Source organism: Macrobrachium nipponense, chromosome 36 (assembly GCF_015104395.2).
Source record: "Macrobrachium nipponense isolate FS-2020 chromosome 36, ASM1510439v2, whole genome shotgun sequence".
NCBI lineage: Eukaryota > Metazoa > Arthropoda > Malacostraca > Decapoda > Palaemonidae > Macrobrachium > Macrobrachium nipponense.
This window is the reverse complement of record NC_087220.1, coordinates 56,863,062-56,890,142: the sequence shown is the minus strand read 5'-3', so window position 1 is coordinate 56,890,142 and position 27,081 is coordinate 56,863,062. Positions and strand designations below refer to the sequence as shown.

General features: G+C 39.1%; 1 protein-coding gene across 2 annotated transcripts; it reads right to left on the bottom strand.

Moving 5' to 3' along the window:
• Positions 1–882: 882 nt before the first annotated feature.
• Positions 883–21,977, bottom strand: LOC135203698 (targeting protein for Xklp2 homolog). Of its 2 annotated transcripts, XM_064233600.1 has the most exons (13): positions 21,800–21,977; positions 19,735–19,859; positions 18,976–19,182; positions 17,262–17,374; positions 16,439–16,545; positions 14,129–14,501; positions 13,602–13,773; positions 12,811–12,949; positions 12,072–12,192; positions 10,935–11,126; positions 3,350–3,523; positions 2,509–2,727; positions 883–1,950 (listed from the first exon to the last, which is right to left on the bottom strand). In XM_064233600.1, exons 2-13 carry the CDS (start codon positions 19,829–19,831, stop codon positions 1,684–1,686), a joined length of 2,181 nt encoding a protein of 726 aa, XP_064089670.1. In that variant the 5' UTR covers positions 19,832–19,859; positions 21,800–21,977; the 3' UTR covers positions 883–1,683. The 2 variants fall into 2 exon arrangements, with proteins under 2 accessions (XP_064089670.1, XP_064089671.1); XM_064233601.1 differs by lacking the exon at positions 18,976–19,182.
• Between the last annotated feature and the right edge of the window lie 5,104 nt (positions 21,978–27,081).

The following is a 27,081-nucleotide window of genomic DNA, read 5'->3' as shown; positions in this document are numbered from 1 at the left end:
CATAGGCAGTACTACACCACATTTAGCTTTCTTTGAACCAGAAAGGTGACAATCATCTTTCTGTAAGGTTACTCAAGACACTAGTGCTTCATATCACAATCCCAAAAGGGACATTAATACTGATGGTTTTTGATAAGCATTCTTGAACATGTAGTATTCCCTCATTTATGAATACCTTCTCTTATAACTTGTTCCTCTCTGCAGCCTTTATATAATATGAGATTTAAAGCTACAACCACAGGTGTCAGTTCTATATTGATTGTCAATGCAGTGTCAAGTACTTTGGCCTACCATGTTGTCCTTGCATACATTAACACAGCCAAATATTTTGCAATACAATTTCCATGAGAACAGAATGTGTACTACAATCACACTTGAGAATTTAAAGGTGCGTCCACACGGTCGAACAATGTCTGACGGACAAACCTTGTTACCATATCACAGGCGAAGCAGGATGACGTCATAAGCGTTGAAACGATGGAAGTAGATCTGGGTACAAACAGTGGTACCAGATGAGGTTGTTAGCCAATGCTTTTACTCTGCTCACAAGGTAAAGACCGGCAGACAATTGTTAATTGGTAACAATGTTTGTCCGTCGGACATTGTTCGACAGTGTGGACGCACCTCAACTATTTCAATCTCTGAATCACAGACATATCTGTGATAGTGCATTACCTAAAAATGCTTTCACCTCAACTGAGTGTCATCATTGAGTTCCTAAATAGGGGTCCACAGACACTACACTGCTTGAAACATACTGTTAAATTTATTTAAAAAGGTACACACTAGAATGGGCCTTCCTTGTAAAACTTTAAAAGAGAAAACTAGAAAACTAAAGTGGAGAAGGAAAAATATAAATAAATATCTGGATAAAACATTCCCTTCTAGCTGTTAGAAAGTTTATTTAAGCAAACAGACTCAGTGGGAAAGGAAAAACATAAGTGAGAAAATAAAAATCTGTATACAAAAATCATTCCCTTCCAGACCTTAAAACCTGTGTGTGACAATTAAGTTACAAATCAGCTAAGTTAGCTGCTTTTGATTAGGATATGTTAATAATTAAATCTGAATGTTGGGCTTCAACCATAACAAGTTAACTTTGGTAAATCATTTAATTACTGCAGTTACACAAAGTATTATAAAACAAAAATTCGGACTTGTACATTTACAAGTTATCAATATCATCACTATCTCATGACAAATCCTAAGCAATGCAGAAGTTATTAGATGCATAGAAAACTCTTACATTTGAAAATCTTAAGACGAGATAGTGAACTATGACAATATTCTAAATACTATCAAGAAAAACAATCTTTCATCCAAGGAACTTAAAATAGAAAAGTAATATAGTATGTACATAGAAATTAAGACCTGTCTTCAGATGCAAAAAAAAAAAAAAAAAAAATTGACCTTACATAAATTTAACAATGCTCATTGAAAAAACTTAATAGTACCCAAGTTATACATTTTGGTTTTAAATACTCTCTCACAAGCAATCAATAACATTATGATGCAAGGCAAACATAGTCTAAACATATATTCTATCTCTCTCTCTCGCTCTCAAACATTCAAAGCAAGCACATTAGAAGTACATACTATGTATCAAGAGCATCTTATGGGCAATATATAAAATGGAGTCGAAAAAATATTTACATATATAAGAGAACAATCAATCAGATCCATTTACTCCGCTGTAAATGTTGCAGAAGCTAGAGTCACTGTTGAATTTATAGAAGACACGTCCATACTAGAATTAGCCGAGGAATCTCCCCGCCTTGACCGTAGCCTAGTCTTTGTCGCAAAGTTGGGAGAGACTGGCACAGTGGGAAGGCAGGGCGCAGGCTTAATTACAACAGGTTTGTAGTTGCGTACAGGGTTGGCCTTGTGGACTGCTTCTTTGCGCATTCTGGCAACTTCTGCTGCAGCTTCTGCTTTCTCCTTTTCCTCTTGCTGGAAGTAAAAATAAACAATACAATATGAGAGAGTTTGCAAACAAAATTAATCCTCCCAAGTTCACTACCATTTACTACAAACAGTTAAGATCATTCTTGATGGAGTAAAAATAATATGATTTATGAGTTTGCAAACCAATTTAGTCTTCTTAAGTTCACACTGCAATATATTAACAAACGGTCAAGTTCACAACGTAATACTCATGAACAGATAACATAGAACGGTTTCATGGGTAAAAAGGAACAGTATTTGCATGTGCTAAGATTGCAAAAAGGTGTCATACTGTATAACATTTGACTATGCAATACCAATTTTAATTGAGATCAGCTCAATTTTGCTTTAGTTAGTGAGGCAATCTTGGCAATCCTGCCATCTGTAAAACACTAATCAGTAAACTCAAGGAATCAAAGTGCACTGGTGAAGACTGAATGTCCACAAGATATCAAACATTCAAACATAAAAAAATAATCTGCAGTAAAATCTATTTCAAATGTAAAAAGTATAATCTGCAATAAAATCTATTTCAAATGCAAAAAGTTAACAGATAAAGCTCACCTCTCTCTTGGCAGCCAAGAGTTCATCTTCTCGCTGCTTCTGGTGTAACTCAAACTTGGATCTCTCCTCCGCCCTCACCTCCGTGTTCAGGGTGAAGCCGGAGATGTCTGTGAGGGGCTTCTTCGATTTCTCAGGTATGAAGGGCTGCTTGTGAACCACGGCGTCCGACTGAGCAAAGAAGGTTCTCCTTTCCCTATCTATACGTTCTTCTTCTTCCAGCTGAAAGCAGAATTTGGTATTTGGTTTTGACAGTTTTTTATTTTAAATTAATTACTTACAAGCTATTGGATGTGATTCAAAAATACTTTTCTGAATTTCATTTTAATACACTTCATCTATTAATTTGTTCTTTTTTTAATGAGATTTCTTCCCTCTTACTTATTCCTAATGAACGCCATATTCTTTGGGAGCTTGAATTTCAAGTCAATGGCCCTTTGGTGGCTTTGTTCATCTTCTGAATAATAATAATACAGGAATAATAATGAAATAACAGAACTGGTCTCATGCTCTGGAAGATGAAGTCAAGTCTAATTTGCAGGAAGCAATGTCAAGAATACTTATACTCCAATTACTCAAGTGGAATCATCACCTTTGGAAGTGGAATATAGAATTTGGGCCAAAGGCCAAGCATGGGAACTATGATGTCATTCAGTACTGACACAGAAACAGAGTAGATATGATTTGAAAGGTGTAATAGGAGGAAAACTATCACAGATGCACCATGAAACAATTGTTAGGAGGGAGTGGAAAGTATGTTGGAAAAGAGACTATTGGAACGTAAGATGGAAGAAGACTATGAACATAGGTACAGTGAAAGGAATGAGAGGGGTTGCAACCTCACCTTATTATGAATCTGTTCCTGTTTCAGTTCCCCTCGTTCATCACTCATTAGATGGAAGGGTCTCACCCTGGTTGGGGTGGGCGGCTTTTTTGGAGGCACTCCACGAATGCCTTCCTCAAAGATAGGCATTGGGTGGGCATGGAATTCTGCCAGTTTCTTCTCTTCTTCTAATACCTGAAATAAAAGAGGTTTAATCAACTAATACTCCAGAAGGAAATATTTACCAATGCTGCCAGGATCTCATAGCACATTTGAAACAAAACTAATGGAGCGAGGAAATATTTCAATTCCATATTACTGCACGTTCAAACCTTGCAAACCAGGTTTTTACAATTTGGGAAAACTTTTGGTAAAGATTTACTACTTTGAAACCAAAATATGTTATTGTTATAATACAATTAAGTTTGTTCATACTTACCTGGCAGATATATATATAGCTGTATTCTCCGAAGTCCGACAGAATTTCAAAATTCGCGGCACACGCAGTGGGCGGCCAGGTGGTAGTACCCATTCCCGCCGCTGGGAGGCGGATATCAGGAACTATTCCCATTTTCTATTCATATTTTATCAGTGCCACTGTCTCCTGAGGGGAGGTGGGTGGGCACTTTAATTATATATATCTGCCAGGTAAGTATGAACAAACTTAATTGTATTATAACAATAACATTTTGTTCATGAAACTTACCTGACAGATATATATATAGCTGAATCCCACCTTCGGATGGTGGGAAGAGACAGAATAGGATTTTTGGGAAACTAAATTAAGTAGATGATATACATCTTGGTTCCTGACCTGTTAGCATAGCCGACTTCGTGATTACTGTCACCAAAGTCTGCTTCTGCGTTACTAGAGTTGCCAGCGAGGTAGAGACCTGTAATGCTGGTGCGCTCTAGATGATCTGTCAACGGGGGCGTGACCACAATGTGACTAGACCATATGACCATACTTCTGAGGGCAACGAAGCTAAAAACCACCACCTGACCTAACCTATCAAAGTTAGTTCCATAACTTCTAGGCTAAAGAAAAGGAACGCGCCTCAAGCGACCAACCCTTCAAAGTTAAAAGCACACCTATCCCTTTTCTATAGGATAGGATTCGTGTTGCTAGCTGCCCCCAATAATATATCTACGGATATGTATGGTCCTAGCGACTTACAGATCTCAAATGTCGTCTTCACATCCCGTCGGGAGTGTGAAGCGAACACAGAGTTGCTTCGCTAAAGCGTGGCACTCAGGATGTTACTGAGTGTCATGCCATGTTGAAATGCTTCCGAGGCCGCGCCTCACCTCTTGAGCATTCATATTAAGAAAAAAAAAAATCTCAAATCTTTATGCAAACATAATGAATGAGACCTCTTAAAAGAACTCCTTTGCTATAATGCCAGGGTGCTCTTGGACATGATCCAGTCTGGTCTTTTTACGGAACACCGCAGATTGTCGGGAGTGTGAAGCGAACACAGAGTTGCTTCGCTAAAGCGTGGCACTCAGGATGTTACTGAGTGTCATGCTCTGTTGAAATGCTTCCGAGGCCGCGCCCTCACCTCTTGAGCATTCATATTAAGAAAAAATCTCAAATCTTTATGCAAACATAATGAATGAGACCTCTTAAAAGAACTCCTTGGCTATAATGCCAGGGTGTTCTTGGACATGAACCAGTCTGGTCTTTTACGGAACACCGCAGATTGTCCGTTGACCTAGACTTTCTATAGTTTTATCAAGATAAAACTTGAGAGACCCGACAGGGCACAGGACTCTCTAATGCCCTTGCCCAATAATTTGTGCCATACCCTTGGTCTCCAAGCCTTCGGGTCAAGGGTTAGACAGGTTTTCGTTCTTATCAAGAACGGAAGGCTTAGAGGACAGACCGCATTATGTCCTTTAAAGCTAAAACCTCTGATGATGGCTAAAACCCACTACTACCCTCTTTGCCGTGGCTAGAGCGGTTAGAATGTTAGCCTTTCTGGTCATGTGTATTAAGTTCGCAGAAAGGATAGGTTCGAAACGCTTTTGGCATCAGAAACTCAGACTACGTCTAAGTTCCATGCCGGAACCTGCGATCCAGAGAATTTCAAGATCTCCCCAGACCTCAAAGATCGTGAAGCTTTGTTGTTTGACAGAACCGAATTTCTGAGCCTAGAGGCCGTCAACAACATATTTGCATATTCTACAATAGTTAGGACTTCTATCTTATCTCAAACTTCATACGGAAAGATAGAACCATAACGAAATTCACAGAGGTCGAGGTGGAGGAACAGTCATTTCCCTTCACTATCTCCATAAACGGCCCCCTCCAATTGAACACTGAAAATAGGCAGCACTGTTTTGCCTTGGCCAAGAGACTGCCATTAATCTTGAAGATCTTATCGCTTCTCGATAGTCTGAACGCCTTCAGACTCAGAGAGGAGAGATATTAGATACTTCACTAAGTGACGATGTTAGATTACACCGATTCTCTCGGGAAGGGTCTTTGGACAATTCTCTGAATTACCTGACCTCTGTGAATCCAACCTCTTGAGGCCACATGTGGCGACTAAAGCTAATCCTCTAGGATCATGAATAAGGGAACAACTTAAGAGGAAGCTCCTTCGTCTTCAATATTACGAAAAACTTAACGAAAGGACGCCCTCAGTCTCTCCTCACTTTCGACATACTTCTAAGTGAGGATTACTCAGACGTCAGTAGTTGTTGCCTTCGATCGAGAAGACCCGCACGGACGTGCACTAGTTTAACGAACCTCTTGAGGATCGTTACGTTCCGTGCCCAAGCCCATAACCAATTCTCTCTTCTTGAGCTATGAGAGAGCTGAGAAATTATCCGAGATGATTTGGGCCACTCGATCCAAACTCACCCTTAGAGGAACTGGAGAGCCGACCAATTTGGCTTCCAATTCTTTCAGACAATGTGCCAGAACATCTGTTCCTCTGTTCGGATGTCTGGCACCCTCTCGCTATCACCCGAGGTGATCCTCAAGCCGTTGAGAGAAAATTAGAATTATTACAAGATCTTTGATGTTATTCCAATTTCTTCGTGAGGAAAAATTGTAGAGGTCTGAATTGCTGTTTATTCAGGGAAAACAAGCTTCTCCAGCGAGGAAATGGTCCCCAGCAAACTCATCCATTCCCTCACTCAGCCTGCTTCCTTCCCTAAATAAGGCTGCGCTTTGCATAAGCAGGAGAGCATTATTATAGTGCTATGCCGCGGTAGATTCGTACAGAATTCTGTTACCGTGCGGTAAACCCGCACCGAACAAGTATAAGAGATATCTTGTTGAAATTTTCTAAGTAAACGGAAGGCATGTTCATTCAAGATTTACTAGAAATTTTCTCAACCCGAGGCTAAAATCCATGATTGTAGGGCAGAGAGACGGTTTATTCAGCCATTCCCGCAAGGGAGAGAGACGTAACAAACCGCGCATGACACCGAGCTAGCCGGTACTGCGTAGATCACAGTAACAGCAGCCTTGTTCATCGTCTCGCACTATCTGCCTGAGTTGCCAGCTACTCCTTTTACGAAGGGATAGGTATGAAATTATCGAGCAAAAGGAAACTCTCAAGCAGGCATACTTAAACGAAACAAAATTCGCTAAATACAGAAGCTGAGTTGGTGTTGCAGTTCAATTAGAATACTTCTCGTCTAAGTCGCAATCCGTAGAATAACTAGGATATGCGCCTACCCCTCGGACAATTCAACTGCTTAGTAGAATCATGTCGCGAGGTTAATATACGTAGTATATTTATAGGATTCTGAACAACGATCTCCATCCTAAATTTTTTCCTTCAAGAAAACAAAATAAGGATTGGAGATCGACCACCTTCGATCTCTATCAAAAAGAGTGAAGGAGAAGTCTTCCTCGAAGGAAAGCTTCAATGGTGAACAGAATACTATCTGCCTGAGTTGCCAGCTACTCCCTTTACGAAGGAATAGGTATGATATTATCGAGCAAAAGGAAACTCTCAAGCAGGCCTATTTAAACGAAACAGAATTCGCTAAATACAGAAGCTGAGTTGGTGTTGTCGTAACAATACCTGAAGAGTTGTTCTTACTCCGAAAACTCTTGGAAGGTTGAAGGGAATGTCAAATAAATACATTAGAACAACAGTTCTTTCGGCTTCTATCCGCAGAGGTAAATACGATATGCGTATATGACTTGACCCATGCGTTAGCAAAATGACGCAAAGATAAACTACGTAAGTATTGTAGTAATTTGAACATCGAATTCTCTACTACATCTTTCCTCGACGAGGAAGAGAGAAAGAAAGGAAAACGACTGTCCACGTTCTAATGAACGAGACTTTTTAAAAGAACTCCTTGACTCTTTGCCAAGACTCTTTTCCAAGAAAAGGGAGTAATATCGAATAGAGATCATCAAGAGAGAACCGAGGATCGAAAAAGACCGTTCAATGTTCTTATGATATTGGACATAAGACTTCCTGGATCTAGTCTACAAGTCTTTTTCTTAACCCCGGATGAGCCTCTGAAAATGAATGAGAGCTCTTCCGAAATTTGTTAATGAGTTTATCCGCTTAAACGATAAAACGTTATAATCTATGTCAATGAGAACTACCCCATTTATGAGGGGTCCCCCACTTAAATGACAAAACGTTTAGTGTCTTGACAATGGGGAAAACGTCCTTACTTGACAAAACTATTAGCACTTTGCTAATAGGGGAAAACCCTTTAACATGACCGAAAGTCATCCAGGAATCCGAGTATATAATCTTCCCGATTCTCAGAGAAATCGATGAAGAGGAAAGAGGGATCGAAGAAAAAATTCGGGTATGTCTCTCCGCTAACTCCGAATCCTTTTTAAAAAAAAATTTCTGTAAAGGAATGTCCTGTGGAGAGTCCTGAAAAAACCTCCTCTTGACGAGCGTTTATAAAGCGTCAAGCGTCCTGAACAGCAAATAAGACGCCTTCTACAAGTCTTTTCTCTCGCAAAGCGTCCTGCTGAGCTTCCACCGAAGCGTCCTGGCGAATGGCCACAAAAGCGTCCTCATAATCGTCCTGCTGAGCGTCCTGCTGAGCATCCTCAAAAAAAAAAACGTCCTGCGTAGCTACGAGCGTGTCTGAGCAGAGAACACCAAGTCTTCTGAACGACGTTTCAGAGAGGAACTCGTTGAGCGCCCTGATGCATGCAAGGCCCGCCAAGAGGCGTCCTGGCGAGCGACCTTGCCAACATCTCAATGTTATGACGAACCGCGTTTTGCGTATGACGTTGAATATTTTCAAGGGACGTCCTCATGCGAGTTTCATGGAGAGCCGCACGCTGCTCCTGAAGTGTGTGAACACTAAAGGAAGACGTATGGCTTTCGTCTTCAAGACGGGCCTTAAAGACCTTCATACCTTCTTACAAAGACAGTGGCCGCCTGTGCGACAACTTGCGTCTTAGTAATGCAAAAGAACATCTCCAGAAACGCACTCAGCAAAGGAACGCCGAGCTTCCGAAAGACACCCTCGCAAGGTGCTTGCCAAGCGTCCTGGAGAATGTCTCTACTTATAGGACGTCGAGCACCTCCAAAAGCTTCCTCACGTCTAAATTGCCCTTCTTATGCCGAACCAGAGACATAAGTTGTTTGACTGTGCAAAGCAGCTTGCCGGACGTCAAACTTATCAGCTTGCTTTTCCGAAGTAAAGCGAACGTTACCTAACGTGTACGGAGCGCCATGAGGAGAGGAGACGAATACTGAGTTGCTCCTCCAAAAGGTGGAATCTAGAATGTAAATAAAATTCGAGAGCCCTGACAGGGCACAGGACTCTTTCATCCTCTCGTGACGAGAGAGAGGACGTGAAGCGTCCTCTTCTCTAAAGCTTCTTTAGGGGGCGCGAGTCCTTCCGAGAGCTCCAACCCCTGTGTGGGGAGGACGCCTCGGAGGACGAGAAACAGTCCTTCAAGATTCGTGCACGTGCTCGATCTTCGGCAGCCTGGGAAGCGACAACAGGACCTGCCGAAAGGAAGCCAGATCAGCATGAAAAACCCGTAACCCTCCTTCGGCTTTTGACATGCCCTCTCCCTGGTTTCCTGGGAGTCCGACAGAGGTCTAGGCCTAGAGGCGTTATGGGGCCGATCTGACGTTCCCTCCTGACGAGAGAGAGGACGTGAAGCGTCCTCTTCTCTAAAGCTTCTTAGAGGGCGCGAGTCCTTCCGAGAACTCCAACCCTTGCGCGGGAGGACGCCTCGGAGGACGAGAAGCAATCCTTCAAGATTCGTGCACGTGCACGATCTTTAGCAGCCTGGGAAGCGTCAACAGGGCCTGCCGAAGGGCCAAGGGACGCCAGATCGGTGGGGAGCCCCCGTAACCCTCTTGCGGCTTTCGACATGCCCTCTCCCTGAGTCCTGGGAGTCCGACAGAGGTCCAGGCCTAGAGGCATTATGGGGCCGATCTGACGCCCCCTCCACAACACAAGGGGCACTACACTTCACAACACTGATTGGAGAGCGAGCACTTTAGTCTAAGATTACTTGATGTAATCCTCTAGCAGACACTTCTTCTAGGCCCGTAAGCCATAACACAGGGTTAGGCAAAATAAAATCTACAGGAGGTTAGAAGGTTCATTATTTCTAACTTCTGTTTACTGTGGAGGAAAACTCCTGATTCTAACACGCTCTAAAATGCGTACATGAATCCTCCTTCTTCCGTCATCAGTCACACATTACACTAATTACATTGAACTTATGCAAAGAAAACATGTAAACGTCATATATACTAAGCGAGTGTCTACCGAAGTTCCGGTAGCCTCACCTTACCCCATGCAGACAACAAAGTCTGAAACTAGGCTAACTAGCTTCAGACATCAAATGCAATGAAAAAATTTACGATAGCGTATGCCTAGCCACAAATCCAAGTCCATAATCGAAAGAATAATTAGGATACTTAAGCGGCTAATGAAGTTTCAAAATCCTAGGCGGAGGTCTGTAAACAGTTGTTTACCGACCGGCGACAGAAAAAATATGAATAGAAAATGGGAATAGTTCCTGATATCCGCCTCCCAGCGGCGGGAATGGGTACTACCACCTGGCCGCCCACTGCGTGTGCCGCGAATTTTGAAATTCTGTCGGACTTCGGAGAATACAGCTATATATATATCTGTCAGGTAAGTTTCATGAACAAAACTATAATTATACATAATATCACAAACATATTAGAGGTAATGAAATGGAATTTAGGCCAAAGGCCTGTCGCTGGGACCTATGAGGTCATTCAGTGCTGAAAGGGAAATTGAAACTAACAAGGTTTGAAAGGTGTAACACGTGGAAAACCTCAAAGCAGTTGCGCTTTCAAGCAATTTTTAGGAGAGGGTGGATAGCAAAATGGAAGAAACAGAATATGAACGGAGCTATAGTTAAAGGAACGAAATGGGTCACAGCCAGGGGCCGCAAAGAACCTTGAGTAATGCCTACTGTGTGCCAAATGAGGTGCACTGATGGCACTACCCCTGTATGGGGCGTAAGAGATAATGCATACCATTCAAGTCATAGAGGCAGGGAGAAGTGAAAGTTTCTACAAATATTTGTTTTTTGAGAACATTAACTCTGATGAATAACAGGTATTGGGTTAACATCAGACAAGAATAAAGCTATCCTTACCTTCTTTATCTTCTCTTGCTTTTCCTGCAGCTTGTTCTTGTCGCGAGTGTCAAAGCTGAAGGGCTTGGGCTCTGTGTTCCTCTTTGACCACTTGGAGGGCACTCCTCCCCATGGGAGAGAGCTAACCGAAGTGGTGGAACATCCCAAGGTCTCACACATTTCTTTCAAGTTGGCACCCAATGGCTTATCCTCCTGCAATGCAGTTTTACTAAATGAAAACAAATGACTTTTGATTTCTCAACTTCATTCTCATCCTACACCAAACTTTAACCTCTTGTATTTCCCTATTCATCTGCAGTACCTGTGATGCACTGATTCTTCAATAAATGTATCTGCATTATATTATTTTTGCTCTTATTCTCTCCTTTACACTTTCTTATTTTCCTTTTTACCAAATGAGCATCCACAGTAATTTTCCATTAATCTTTTTGTTGTGACCAATATTGCATCTAAGTTATATTCAATTACTTTTGTCTGTTCTTGTGCTTAATTATATTACCCCCCTTCAAGAACCTAGTTATACACACACACACACTAAAACATCACAAGTGTACGCCTGAACACAAATGATATAAAGGCTCTTGCGAAATATTTGCCGATTGGCTGAAATCTCCCTGTGTGGAATTCAATATCACAATATATGAAGCTATCAGCAATCACACCTGCTACCAAGATAATTATAAATGCATGTACACAGAAACCTGTTACTGTCAGCAGCAATATTGTCATTGCCGTCAGAGCAATGACTGTAAATTATATATAAATCACATTCATATGAGAAACTATTCTGAATCCTGCTCATGTAGGCAGATTCAACAATTACACTTTTGACATCTTCCTAAGCAAATTAGGTGAGAACATACGACTACCCTAAAGCAAATTCACCTTGTATTCAGTGTTTTATTATTTATTCAACTAGTTTTAAATTTCCTGATAACCAATCTCTGTATTTTATATTACCTTCTATAACTTCTTTCAAATGAACACCATAGTCTTTGGAAGCTTGAATTTCAAGTAGTGGCCCCCTGTAAGCTTGTTCCATATTAATAGGGGTTTATTTTCTGAATAATAAAAATTTTACACTTCAGCTGTAAAAACAAAACAAAAAATAAAACATGCTAATCAGTGTCAGCTTACTTTTTTTGTCTTGGTAATATTGAAGGGCTCCGGGATTGTCGATTTTTTCTTGGTAGCAATGAAGACATCTGCAGGAGGTTCGAATACCTTCTTGTTGACTGGACGAGCCTTAAACATGTGCCTGAAATAATGGTAGGTTCTGAAGTCTCTTTGCGAAGCAAGAACCCAAGTCCCACCAATCAATTTTGACATAATTTTACATCCTCTACTTTTATGGATGTGAAGCAAACCTTTATCACAATAATATCCGATCCGCCAAATGAAATGGAATGGAGCAGAATTTAGGCCCTATGGCAAAGCACTGGGACTGAAGTACTTCAGTGCTAAAGGGGAAATTGAGAGTAAGATTTTAAAGGTGCAACAGGAAGAAAAAACCTTCCAGTTGCACTATGAAACAATTGTTAGGAGAGGATGCAAAGTAAGAACGGAGGAACAGTAAAGGAATGAAAGGGGTGGTAACGAAGGGCAGAAGGGTCACTGCAAAGAACCCTATGTAATGCCTACAATGCACCGTGTGGGATGCACTAATCCCCTCACTGGGCAGACCACCATATAATTCTAATTTTCTCCTCTTCAAGCAGACTTTGTAAAATGAAATTTTTTCTTCCTGTTGCACCTTTAAAATCCAAGTGTGTGACTTATTAAGTACTTAGAATAATCCTGTCATTATTGCAGAATATAATGAAAATAACATTGTCAATATCATATGTCATGTTGCAATCAGGTATTTATGACTTACTTCTGTGCTTCTTCGAGCTCCTTCATCTCTTCCTCCTCCCTCGTTGGGTGTTGAACAGTCCTAGATCGGGTCTTTGCAGTGAAGTTAGGTGTGACAGGGATTGTTATCTTGTTCTTCTTTTGTTGGCAATGGGGCTCTTCTGGAAAGTGAGATATCATTAGCTTCAAAAGTCATATGATAAGTGAAAACTACGGGAAAACTGTGTACTATACACGATTTACAGGCTGGCATCAAGTAACATATCTGCACAAATATACCTAACTTCATGCAAGCACAAATGCACAAACTGAATATATTCAAATGTACCATGTACTCATAACATGGATAAAAAATTAAAGAATAAAATTGAAAAGATATACCCTAAAGAGTACTGAAAATGGAATGATATATAGAATTTAGGCCAAACACCAAGCACTAGGACCTACATGGTCATTCAGCATTTAAAGGGACACAGAGTTAAAAAGGTTTTAAAATTGTAACAGGAGAAAACCTAACAGTTGCACTATAAAAAAATTGTTTGAAGAGTGGAAAGTAAGATGGAAGAAAGGGAATAAGAAAGAGATGATACAAGGAATGAAAAGGTTTGTGGCTAGGTGCTAACGAGATGCTGCAAAAAAAACCTCAAGTAATGCACCTACAGAATGCAGAAAATCTCAACACTCTCCCATTCTTAGAAACTTCTGGTAGCAGATTTTTCAAACATCTCTATCAAGATACTTTAATGTAATTCCCCAAGAGGCTAGCAACAAATGGAAGACGAAAGAAAAAAAAAAAATTACTACACTAGTTACCTGGTTCCCCACTTCTCTTGCTGCGGAATCTCTGGGGCGTTCTAGTGTGGAAGGCCAAGTTTAATTCTGCAACAGATATGAACTTGTTGGCTTCACCCTCTGTGCCCTTGCGAGTCTCGGTAAGGTTAAATGGCTGTGGAATTGTTGGCCCCTTGTGAGTGGTTTCTTTGGGCTGATGGAAAAAGAAATGAGGATTATTGCAGTTGAATTATCGAAGGTCATTATCAAGAACCACATTCTCTGACAAATGCAGCTTAACTGAAGGTTTTATCATTAAATACTACTATACCATGAAGTGGAAATTGGAGTAAGACAGTTAAGGAAGTTTGCCAGTTAACAGGGATGACAGCAAAGGTGGATGAAGACATTTACAAGGCAAATAAAATATTCATACAGCATACAGTCTAGAGGTGGAGATAAAATCAGCATAAAATATGTCTCCCTCTTTATCAAAAATGAAAAGTGGTGACAGAGTATCAACTTACACTAAGTAAAACTCAAAATAAAAATAGGACCGTACTTCTTACCTCCATACTAGATGCAGAACGTAAAGACATGGGAAACGGCAGTGCTGGTTCCTTGTCTTCATTAGGACCAGGCTGCTTCTTGATGCGCTCATCAGTTGCAAAGTGGAACTCCTGAGGTCTGGTCGGACCATGAACAGCTTTGAGTGGACCCTTCTTTGGAGCTGCCTCGACATGTTCTGTTTTCTTCTGCCTAAGGCGTGACCCAGTGGTGAAATGAAACTCTTGGGGAACCGTCGGCATGAGACGAGCCGGGACATTCTGAATGCTCGTCTTTATGCTCACTGGGTCGCTGTTAATGACTGCAATGTTCTCCAGGGTTTTCATGTCATCTTCACTCAACCCTTTCTTGCCTGACAACTTCGGAAGCGACTGTCTGTCAGGTAAAAGAGAAAGTTGTACTTGCTGACACAAATTAACGTAGCTTGATTTTACTGATTACACGAAACATGCACTAACAAAGGCCCCCTTTTTTTTTTTTAAAGTTACCAGGGATGGTACCTACACTGAAACAAAAGTAGCAAGTATGTGTGTTTACTAAAGTACTGTTTCATGATTCAGCTAAATAACTGCAGAATAGAATCTAGAATTTAGGACAAAGGCCAAGCACTGGGACCGGAGGTCATTCAGCGCTGAAACAGGAATTGACATTAAGGTCTGAAAGGTGCAACAGAAGGAAAACCTCACAGTTGCCCTAAGTATCAATTGTTAATAAAAAGTGGAAAGTACGATAGAAGAACGAGGTACAGTAAAAGGAATCGAAGGGGTTGCAGCTGGGGGGTGAAGGATACAGCACAGAACTTGAAGTAATGCTTACCGCGCACTACACGAGGTGTGCTGATGGCACTACTGCCACCTATGGTGTAAATAACTATAGTACTACTGTATCCAAATCATCCTACAGTGACTTAAGATAACTACAACGGGTTCATCTTCTGAATAATGATAATTTTTTTTTATATGAATGTCACTGAAGCATTTGCATTTAAAATGGAATACAAATAAATTTAATGTTTTTTAGATTCCAATATGTACTACCATCAGGAATGCATCCTTAGAGAAAAAATTAAGCAAGATGGTCACATAATCCTAGCTATACAATATGACCATTTAGATTTGGATTGGATTATAGGTTTGAAAGGTATTACAGGAGGAAAACCTCACTGTTGCACTGTGAAACAATTGTTAGAGAGGGTGGAAAATCAGAGAGAATATGAATTGAGGTATAGAAAAAGGAATGCAAGATGTTGCAGCTAGTGGCTGAAGGAAGGCTGCAAAGAACCGTAAGTAATACCTACGGTGCACCACGTTAGGTGCACAGATAGCACAACCCCCACACCGGGGACCATGCAGATTGGTTAATTAAATGACATGCCAAACATCTAGCACTTAGCTCTCTTTTGGTGTAATTCCCTGAGTTATTTATTATTTATGGTCAAATATTTATTTGCAAGGCCTTCTCAAACAAAATATTTCAAGGTCATTCATTTTAAATTTTTAGAGGCGACACTCGTGTCACTGGAACCTCAACAGCCGAGAACAGGATAATGTAAGAGTACATCTCCAGAAGCCGAGAGTGTTAGGCAGAAGGTAGTCTGATCAACTTGCAATTAATCACAAACTCGCAACACATTTCAACAGGTTTTCCTCACTGTTGGTCTGCTTTTGTTGATCTTCAATTATAAAGAGAATTTGTGGGCCACATCATTTGAAAACTTAAGTGACTGCAATGCCAAATGATTATTTCTTTTTGTTTTTACCAAATGGCAACCCCCAAAGGAGACTGACATTTTAATACAGTACTGCTTCACTAAATGTAATAGTCTAAAAATCTACAGCTTGAAGGAATAGTTTTTCCCATTTTGATACCAATCTGAATACAATGTATCAAAAATTCAGAAAAACTGCAAACTTCAACATACTCATATAATTACATAGAATATAGCATTTAGGCCAAAGGGCAAGACCTGGGACCTAGGTTATTCAGCGCTGAAACCGAAATTGACAGTAAGAAGGTTTGAAAGGTGGAACTGAAGACGACCTCACAGTTGCACTGAGAAACAACTGTTTGAAGGTGGAAAGTAAGCTGGAAGACAAGGAATATGAACGGAGGTACACTTCAAAGAATGAAAGAGGCTGCAGCTAGGGGCTGAAGGGATGCTCCAAAGAACCTTAAGTACTGCCTACAGCGCACCGCATCAGGTAACTAACAGCACTAACCCCCTATGGGAGACACATTCTTATGGGTGACCACAGACAAGGGATAAACCTCCGGAAAAGAAAGGCACACACGCAACTGTCAAATATACTCACTGCTTTGGTTTAGCTTTGACCACTTTGTTCAAGTTGGCCCCATCCGCACCTAGAGAAGACGTGGAGGAACCTGTCGAACGGCGAGCTGCATTGCTACGACGCATAGCCTGAAGGGAAGGGAAATAATTGTCACAATCAATTCACATTGGGATGGATAAAAAATATCTTGTAAACCAGGTATATGTGGTGGAATATAGTTTAGGCCAAAGGCGAAGCGTGGAAACTCATGAGGTCATTCAGTGCTGGAAGAGAAATTGAGAGTACCTAGGTTTACAAGGTGTAACAGGAGGAAAACCTCTCAGATGCACTATGAAACACTTGTTGGAGAGGGTAGACAGTATACAAACAAAGAAGGAATATGAATGAAGGTATAGTAAAAGGAATTAAATGCAACAAGTGAGGTACACTGACAGCGCTATCCCACTACCCATGGGGACCAGGTATGTGGAGCCTAGTTATGCACTAATTTTTCTTTTCCAAATGCTGACTATAAAGGTATTTTTCATACATTCAGTTAAGGAACACAACTTACCCTGCAACCTGAAATACTCCTGAGACCCAACTGATGCTTGGCAATATCATGCAATTAGTAAAACACATAGCAGATTCAATAGTTCAGTTAACGACAAGTCTTTGTGTTAAAATGACCAGCAGTAAGACCAGTAAGCACACATGTTTAGCCTGAAACATCCTTTTATAATTGGCCATCTACCATACAGCAATTGTTTATTTTTTTAGTCAGTACAGCTCATGTATTTATTTCTTTTATTTCAGGTAAATAACCCTTGAATTATTATTCTATAATTAACAAATTTAAACTTACCTTGCTTATTTCTGCCAACCTTGGGGATGAACGGGTACCGACTGAAGGAGATTTTTTCGTGCTTTTTCTTCTCTTCTGTGATGACTTTGGAGTTACATACCGTTCTGAATTTTCTGAAATTATAAATGTTTGATTAATGACACTGTCTCCATATTTGAAACTAAAATCCACTGGCTCAAATGGGCAACAGACTTTTAAAGTAAACCTTTTTACATCTGATTTTGTCGTTTGTTTCAAGGTTTTACATCGTTGCCCTGTTTTAAATTTGACAACATTGCAAATAATTGCAACTGACTGTTCAGTTTTCGCATGTCTACAAATAGTAAAGTTCTGATCATACACATGTAGTGCTGAAAAAAGAAAATCGAAAGAATACAAGGGATGTTTTACTGTACTATAATGGTTCAAATGAAGCATGTTACATCCCACATAAATATCTAAAAGTCTGAAGTCTTCATTTTCGTGAATCTTAGTCTTCCTGTACTCTTGCTTTACAATATCAGTCATGCATTTGTATACTCTTAACAGAATATCAAAAGGCCACCTCCATCTCTTTCTTTGGGTTCAGGCTCTGGTAAAGTAATCCATTGTCAAACAGTAACTTGGTTAAACTGTTAACTCTTTTCAAATTGGTCACACCCATCTGTTGAGTATTTGATGAATAACCCATATGACCCAACTCCTCAATGCAAACACATCTTCAGTGATTTTCCAACTTTCAACCAACACATATCAGATTTGGAATATAAAATTTAAGCCAAAGGCCAAGTACTGGGAATTGCGATCATTCAGTGCTGAAGGTTTTAAAGGTGTAACAGGAGGAAAACCTGCATATGCACTATGAAAAAATCGCGAGGAGAGGGTGGAAAGATGGAAGATATGAACGCTGGCACAGTAAAAGGAATGAGAGGGGTTGGTAGGGGCTAAATGGACACTAAAAATGACCTTAAGAAATGCCTACAGTGCACTACATGTGGTGAACAGATGGCACTACCCCTTTACAGGGGACCAACATACAATGCATATTGGAAACAAATCCTTGAACATTTTTTCAACAGGTTTGCTTCTCAAGTTTGCACCCTTTGGGCCAACTCAGTAAGAAAGAACTAAGCAGCCACTGCATTTTCTGTATTATAGGCCAAGCCATGCTAACTAACAAAAATACCATATGTTATATGTACCTTACAAGTAAATACTGTATGCCAGTATTAGTTCTATCCCACAAGAACTTCCCTTTGAGTGGTGATACTTCCGCGCCAACACCGAAATGGCCAGAAAACCAAGATATATGAAAAGGTCTTTGTTTAGACTATCAAAAATTCAAGGCAAGGCTGACAAATTACTAGAACTTAGTCTTGCACAATACAGTAACATAACAGCAAGTTGATCAAGAATGAAAGTAGTATGTACATATAAGAGGAACAACTAAAGTTGAATAATTGTTATAGAAGGCCCTAGAAAGAAGACTGCACTGGTATGGCTATGTGACGAGAGATATGTAGGGAGTAGAGTGATGCAGATGGAGGTGCCCGTGGGAGAGCAAGAGGAAGACCAAAGAAGTGCAGGTGGAGGAATTTTGTTAAAAGATCAGAGACAAACAGTTGTCAGAGGATTATGTGTTTAACCGAGACAGGCGGAGGCAAGCTACCAGAAACATCGACCCCACATATTAGTAAAAGACGTGGAAAAAGAACAGCAGGTTAACGGCACCCACCTTTATCTTCCTGGTCTACTTCCTGGGACACGACAATCTTGACTGTTTCTGAGAAAGGCGTCTTCTTTGGTGTTATCAGAGTTTTAACAGGCTTCTTCAAATTACCAGATGATTTTAGCGGGGTGCCAGCATTCAGCCTGGATGAAGATCTAAGGGCCTTTTCCGGAGGTAGCATAGGCGTCTGCAGGTCAGGCAGCACTGCACCATCTGGTACGTCAGGAAAATAATTATAATGTTGTTTCTCATATAACACTAAGGAGTGGAATGTAATTAAATTAACGCCAAATGTCAAGTGCTGGGGCCTTCAAGGTTATTCAACACTGAAAGTAAAAAGGTCTGAAAGATGTAACAGGAGGAAAACCTCACAGTTGCACTATGAAATAATTGTTACAAGAGGGTGGAAAGAAAGATGGAAGAAAGATAATATGAAGAGGTACAGTAAAGAGAACGAAAAGGGGTTGCAGCTAAGGGATAAAGGGATGCTGCAAAGTACCTTAAGTCATCATCATCATGGCTATAGCTCGATTCGAGTATGAATGCTCTGGGAAGTCGTTACTGATGGGTTCTTATGTGGCTAATGAGCCTTAAGTAAGCCCTGCAGTAAAACACTTGAAGTGCACTGATGGTACTAACTCCCTATGTACAAGAGAGAACTCTAAGCAACTACCATAATATACTAATCCCCTTTCAAACAATGTACAAGCTATTCCACCAGAAATGTCAAAAGCATTCCTCTTAAGTTTATCATCATGAACTCACCAAAGTAAGAATCATCCGGTTCTTCCAGAAGGCGCTCACTCAGATCACAGTACATCTGAGGGGCATTGTATTCAAAGTTGCTACCAGTTGTATCCATTGTCTCCAGGGGAACGGGAAAATCCTTGCTGCAAAAATGAAATGACATGAATAAGGCTGTTGCCAGGTACCACAAGTACAAAGCTAATCGTGGCTAGGGTAACCAAGCACCAATTGACATGACATTAGTGGATTACAACATATAGCCTAAACATAAACAAAAAATCGTAAATTTCTCATATATCACAGTAAATTTTTCAAACTACTTGACCTGTACTGTATCATAAACACTTTTTCTATAATGTTCAAAAAATTATAGTGATAATATCTCCATGTGGAGCTCTTCTGTAGAATTACCCATAGTTTTTAATGATGGAGCGTATTATAAACTGCTTCGTGAGTCTTCAAACAGTCATTCTGGTGCCCTTGTTTACCCTTATTTCTTAAAGAGGCTGACCTTCACACTTCTTGAGAAGTAGTATGTAATTTGTTTCTAATTTTTATCAGGCTCTAGAGCCTGGTTAGATATAGGCATCTGACAACCCATCCATAATCTTATCTTTGACTTTTATTTTTATGAGCATACCTGGTTTTACTCTATAACAAGATCTTGTGGTTTTTCTCCCTAATGATGCCTAAGCTCGTGAAAAAACATCTCAGACAAGGCAGTAAATTACTACAGCATTTTCTTAGCATGAAGTGAAACTTGGCCAATCGTACTCCAACCTAGGATATTCAAGACAAATGTGAATGAAGTGTGGGATTTGCCTGGCATGAGGCGAAGTCTGCCCTTTCCTGCATGTAACGCATGGTAGGCCTATAGCTAGTAGGCAGTTTTAATCTGGACTGTAAGCCTACCACAGCTTATTTCAATCTCGATTTGAGCGTAAAAGCCTCAAGCAGTGAATATGAAAACTATAACATACTAATTAAAACAACTATTCCAAAGGCTTGAGTACTGAGGCATAAACTATTAAGATACTGAGACCTACACTAAGGTACTGAGGCCTACACTATGGTACTAAGACCTTGCCTGAGGTACCGAGACCTAAACTAGGGTACTGAAACCTAAACTAAGGTACCGATACCTAAAAAAAGGTACCGAGGCCTACCCTAAAGTACCAAGACCTAAACTAGGGTACTGAGACTAAACTAAGGTGCAAAGACCTAAACTAGGGTACATTGACCTCAACTAAGGTACTGAGACCTAAACTAAGGTACTGAGACCTAAACTTGGGTACTGAGACCTCAACTAAGGTACAGAGACCTGTACTGAGGCCTAAACTTGGGCACTGAGACCTAAACTTGGGCACAGAGACCTTAACTATGGTACCAAGACCTACGTAAACTAGGGTACCCAGACCTTACCTAAGGTACTGATACCAAACTAGGGTACTGAGACCTTCCCTAAGGTACTGATACCTAAACTAGGGTAAAAAGGCCTAGCCTAAGGTACCATATGCCTATTGGGGTAATTATCTCAGGCCTAAATGTAACCCAACTCTTGATTTGATTAATTCAGATGAAAATAAGCCTATTATGACGTTTTCAATGTAAGAGCGATAATAAATTGGTTTAAATTATCAAAATTAATTTAAATGGGCGCCTGACAATAGGCCTTAGGTAGGGTTAGACCAGACGAAGCCTGTGGACTTATGAATTAAACTGGGTGATGAAATATTGATAAATTATTATCTTTTCAATGTTAATATAAATGAGAAAATATAGCTACCCTAATTGTTAAAATGGCCTCTAAAGAGGCGTACCTTTTCCCTCGATAAGACGGAAACTTAAAATGAGTTAAACGTTATTTAACTCTCACAGAGTAACACGTAGCGTTCACGGGCGATACATAGAGATATATAGATTCTCTTTAATGTTATAATTAAAGAGAGGAGTGAGTCATAAGGTTAAAAATTGACCCTCGTTCGAGCGACGCGCCTCCAATCCTGACCCCAGATACGTAAACAAAACGCAAGATTCAGCCCAGAACCCCCCCAAAAAACGTCTCATTTCGTCGTTCTCTTACCAAACCGACGCCTATTCCACGTCGCCGAGATTCGCACTTCACTTAGTCTCTTCTTAGCGAAGTGGTCGCTTCGAACGGCCGAGAAACGACGAGAAATTCGAACGGAAGCGACACTTTTCGCTTAAAGGTATGTCTTGCTCGTTTGACGGAGACTGGCGGTTTCGGGTTTAAAACTGTCGGCCAATCAGCGACCGCGAGGACGCCTGTGCTGAAACGAGAGATGATGCTTTTGTCCTTAATTTTATCCATATTTAAATACCGTTATACTAAATTTAAATATAAAACTATATCATTATGTAAAAAATTAAAATATAAAATGATTTAAATACATTTATTAATTATAATTTAACATTATTTAACCGTCTCAACTTCGTCCTTCAGCTGTTACTGGATTCCGCCATGGCGGAGCTCTTCAAAAATAAACAACTGCACAGAGCTGCAAACAGAAATTCTAAAAATATATTGTTATTTTTTTGTAAAGCTTTCCAGAAATCGGAAAAAGTTATATCGATGTCGTACAAAGACGATTTATTCTTATACATAGTGTATAAATCTCTTGGGAACGATGCTGTCTTTATTTATGGCTAAATAACTAAAAGAATGTTATTTATTTATTAAGATATATATTAATCTTTTGAAGACGTTGCTGTATTTACTTGTTGCTAAATGACTATATATTTATTATTTACATAGACTTTTTTGGCTCAATCCTGTCTTTTCTTTACGACAAAATATCTAAATACTTATCACTCATTGGTTATTATTCGTATAATTTATAAATCATATCGGGACAATTCTCTCCTTTGTGGCTAAATAACGATATTTGTATATGTATTCATGTTTCATTGGTTATTATTATATGATGGCTAAATAACTATATATATATATATATATATATATATATATTATATATATATATATCTATATATATATATATGTATAATATGATATAATATTCATTCTTTCCAAGACGTTATAGCGTTATTGGTTATTCATTTTTTTTGAATATTATTTTCCCTTATTGCAAGAGTTTATGATTCTTATATTCTAATTATTGTTATTTTTCCTCTCTCTCTCTCTCTCTCTCTCTCTCTCTCTCTCTCTCTCTCTCTCTCTCGTCTCTCTCTCTCTCTCTCTCTCTCTCTCTCTCTCTCTCTCTCTCCTCTCCTCTTCTCTCTCTCTAATTTGTCGATGAATTTCCAGTTGCTGACACTCGTACTACAGCTAGTGTAATTTTCAGAACGCCTCATCAGCTATTGGATGAAAACACGCAAAGGTAGGCAAAACAAAAGAAGTCAAAACAGAGCCATATTTAGCTCCCTCTTGACAACAGGAATTGCAGGCGTATCAGTTCTCTGTTCACTTCATATTTATATTTATCTATTTATCGGTTTATTCACTGGATGCTTGAATTTTAAGTCAGTGGTCGCTGTAAGCTTGTTCCATATGAATAAGGTTTTATCTTCTGATTAATAATTATAGTTAAAATATTTATAATAGCAATAATGATAATAGTGTCTTTGCGTGCGTTTGTATATGTGTGTGTCTTAGAGAGAGAGAGAATTTCTATAATTTTGGAAGCACAATCATTTCAGTCTTGCATTTCTCAAGCAAATTGAGACCAGTTTCATTAAATAAATTCAAAACTGTTTTATTTTGCCTTGTGATAATCTATTGAGCACATTTTCAAAACATAACTATTTACTAAATCTAAAAAGAAAGGAAGGAATTAAGCATTTGCCCAACCCAAAACGTAACGCTCACTTTTATAGTTCAGAAAGTGCTAAGTTTATAGAATTTTTTTACATAGGTTATACAGACTTTGTTTTTATACAAATTCACCTATAAGCTTATTTTTTTTTTAACTTTCTGCACCCTTTCTAGTCATGTTCCCCAAAAAACTTGAAAGTTTTGCCAGAGTAGTAGAATTTTTGTCCTTTTTTTATCACTGACCCCATCATCTGATTGAAGCCATGTATTTTGGTCATAATATACAAGGAAATTAGATCCTAGTCGATAATTAGACTTGATTTTTATACCATTCTACTTACAAACTTGTTCATTAAGTGTTCCGCAGCTTTTCTGGTCAAGTTCCTCAAGAACCTGAAAGTTCCGCCAAAATTGTAGAACTTTTGTCCAATTTTTTGCAACATTACCCCATCGTCTGATTGAAGCCACTTCTCTGGCCATAATATGCAAGAAAATTAGAACCTGGTCGGTATAGCGACTTTATTTTTATATAATGGATTATTTATAAACTTATTCTTATGGTGATATGCACCTTTTCTGGTCCAGTTCACCAGGAACCTCAAAGTTTTGCAAAATTGCTGACCTTTTGTCCATTTTCTTTTCAACATTAGCCCCATTGTCTGAGAAACTGCCACGAATTCTGGCCATAATATGTAAGAAACTTAAGTTTTTTTTATATATTTTTGTTTTGATATTAGTTTGAAATTTGAGCAAAATTCATCCCAGTTGGAACTTTTTCAGAGAAATTTATGTTTTAATATATCTTTATTTACTTATTTTCATTTTATTTCATAATTTCTCTCAGTTTGTCATGTCATTTGTAAGTATAATCATAATAATTAATAATAATAAAAGTCACTGCAATATGCATTTTTAGATTTTTCTCTGCATACACACCCTGTTTTGATTAGCCGCCGTTCAACCCGAGCCAACCTCTCTCACCACTAGCCTCCATAATAAAAGAATATTGAATGAATGTTATATGGTTCTTGAGACAAAGAGAAAATGGGTGAAGTACAAACTCTGTAGGGAAACTGTAAGAGTGACTGGTCCTACCTAGAGTTCATGATTGTATATATATATATATATATATATATATATATATATATATAGATATTTATATATATATGATATATATTATATATATATAAATCTTTTGTCCTTATATTTCATAATTAGGCAGATGTGTGTTACAGTGACTATATTATTATTAATATTAAAATTGTTGTTATTATATTCTGTCTTCTTGTGTTATTTTCTTAATATTTTCTGTTTTTTTTTCTGCCTTTGTATCCCTATTCGTGTTGTGATGCATTTATTGGTTTCATGAATTTAATTTTTAATTATTTTATTTTTCATTTTTACTGGTTTTCTGTTTAACCTCTACTGTGTTGCCTTTGCCTTAACTGTTTAGCCAGCTTGCTGTAACTGTATTTCCACTTTTTGCTGTTTGCACTTATCCTACTTATTCGGTTTGTGTCTATTGTTTCTATCCTCTTGCATATTTCTCGTTGCTGTGGTTTTCAGTTCCTCACGTTTGAATCTCCATAATTTTCAAATTTGTTCATATTTTTGTCATTTTCGCTTATCAATTTGTGTTTCCTTTGAATGTTTACATCCACAAACGATTGAAAACACAAGCAGGTACTTAGACATGGCGAGCGGAGTAAATTTTGTAAGTAACCTTTTGTATTTTAATTTGACGAGTTCTTGTATATTTGAGAGTTTAAATTTACATTTGAATATCTAATTTTTTTTCACGGGTAGTCCTTGTTGACAAACAGATACTTCGTCATATCGAGAGTAGTTCAAATGTGCAGATAACTTGTGTAGTTTTAATTTAACGTGTTTCTTTGCCTTAAATTTACAGTAAAGTATCTTTAATTTTCTTTCGCTGGTTTTCTTGACAACATTTTACATTGCAAGAATAAAGGGTTGCCATTCGAATTCATCGGGTCTCGAACCTTCGTTTGTATGCCTTCAGCAATCCCATGTATACTTCGTATCCCGTTTATGCATTTCTCTCGAGCGTGCTTTCGCAACCGAAGTGGAAATTGTGTGACGCCGTAGTCCATTTTTGTTGCACAATTCTTAGAAAATATTATAGCCTCGTTTTAAGTTTTTTTTTTTTTACCCTATTTTGTATTTTAAATCCCTTTCAATTCGTTCAAGAACCATGCTAAAATGTATTAATTGATGTTCTTTAATGTACCGTGCTTGTAAAGTATTCAGGACGAGTGCGTAATTATTAATGAGCAAATTCGTGGTAAAGTAATTTACAGTGACTAATGGCCCCGAAAGAAGAAGAACAGAGACAGTTATACCACTAGCGCCCGAGCTTATATCTTAGCGCTATCATAAACTCGTTTCAGTACCAAATCAGCTGACTTTAAGGGCAAACTTAAAAATGAAAGCTAGCGTGCGAGCTTTACAGGCCGAAAGGTAAGTCTCACTGCGCATGCCTAGTCCAGCTGATCGTCACCATATCTGCTTCATACTTCATAGTGCAGTCAGCTGTCTCGGAAGAAGGATCGTAGCTCTTCGCTCCGCGTACCCCCTTTTCGTCATCCTCTGTTTTCGTCGTGGATTCCATTCGTAGGAATGAGCGTTAGACTCTTTTCCGAGTTATCCACTTTAGAACACATCAATCTACGAGAAGAGAGCGCGACAATGCCTGCCCTGTGTGATGATAATAGGTGAGTATTTTAAGGGATAAATTATGTCTTCTCGTCTCGTGTTTACCTACGGTCGGGAATGTCAAACCCGCCATCTTGCCTCCAGGGTCTCTAAGAGGAGTTCTCGTGTTCGTCTATTTTTCTCTTTTAGATAGAGATTTACCCTCCTTTTACAGCTGATTTCTCTAGGTTTATCGCTGAAATATCGTCACTGTGGGTTTATCGGTTTAAGAAACCCATTATAATAACGTTTTACTGGTTTAATATACGTGTTTTAACAATTTTCATCCTGTGGTCGAGGTATTGCCAATATCTGGCACTTATCTTGATATCCCCTTTCAAGGTTTATTTAACTGACCATTATTCCAACTGTTTAGTGTTTTAAAGTTAATTTACCGCTGAAATATTATCTCTTGAGTTTATTGGTTTAAGAAATCCGTTTTTGTAACGCTTTACCCTTTTAATTTACGTGTTTTAAGTTTTTCTTATGGTAGAGGTATTGCCAATATCTCGTTTAATATCGCGACATCCCCTTTCTAGGTTTATTTGACTATTATTTCAACGGTTCAGTGTTTTAAAGTTAATTTGTCGCTGAAATATCATCCATGTGAGTTTGTCGGTTTAATAAACCCGTTTTTGTAACTGTTTACTGTTTGTAGGGTAGAACATCACAGCAGGCCAAGCAGGCCACCTACAATCAATGCAAGCCACCCTCCGAAAAAGTACATTATAACGCGTCCTGACACCCGAGATGGGCATCAGTCGCGACTTGTTGTTGGTGAGAAACGGAGCTAAAGACCTCTACTCTCCTTTCGAAGTAAGTATTTTCTCCAAAGTTAGAAATTAAGGCCAAATTTT

Excerpts from the sequence above, each read along its gene's own strand:
- LOC135203698 (XM_064233600.1), bottom strand. The coding sequence starts at position 19,831 with ATGGATACAACTGGTAGCAACTTTGAATACAATGCCCCTCAGATGTAC. Across the intron at positions 16,546-17,261 it reads GGTTGGCAGAAATAAGCAAG|GCTATGCGTCGTAGCAATGC; the intron begins GTAAGTTTAAAT and ends CCTTCCCTTCAG. Across the intron at positions 14,502-16,438 it reads GTCAAAGCTAAACCAAAGCA|ACAGTCGCTTCCGAAGTTGT; the intron begins GTGAGTATATTT and ends TTTACCTGACAG.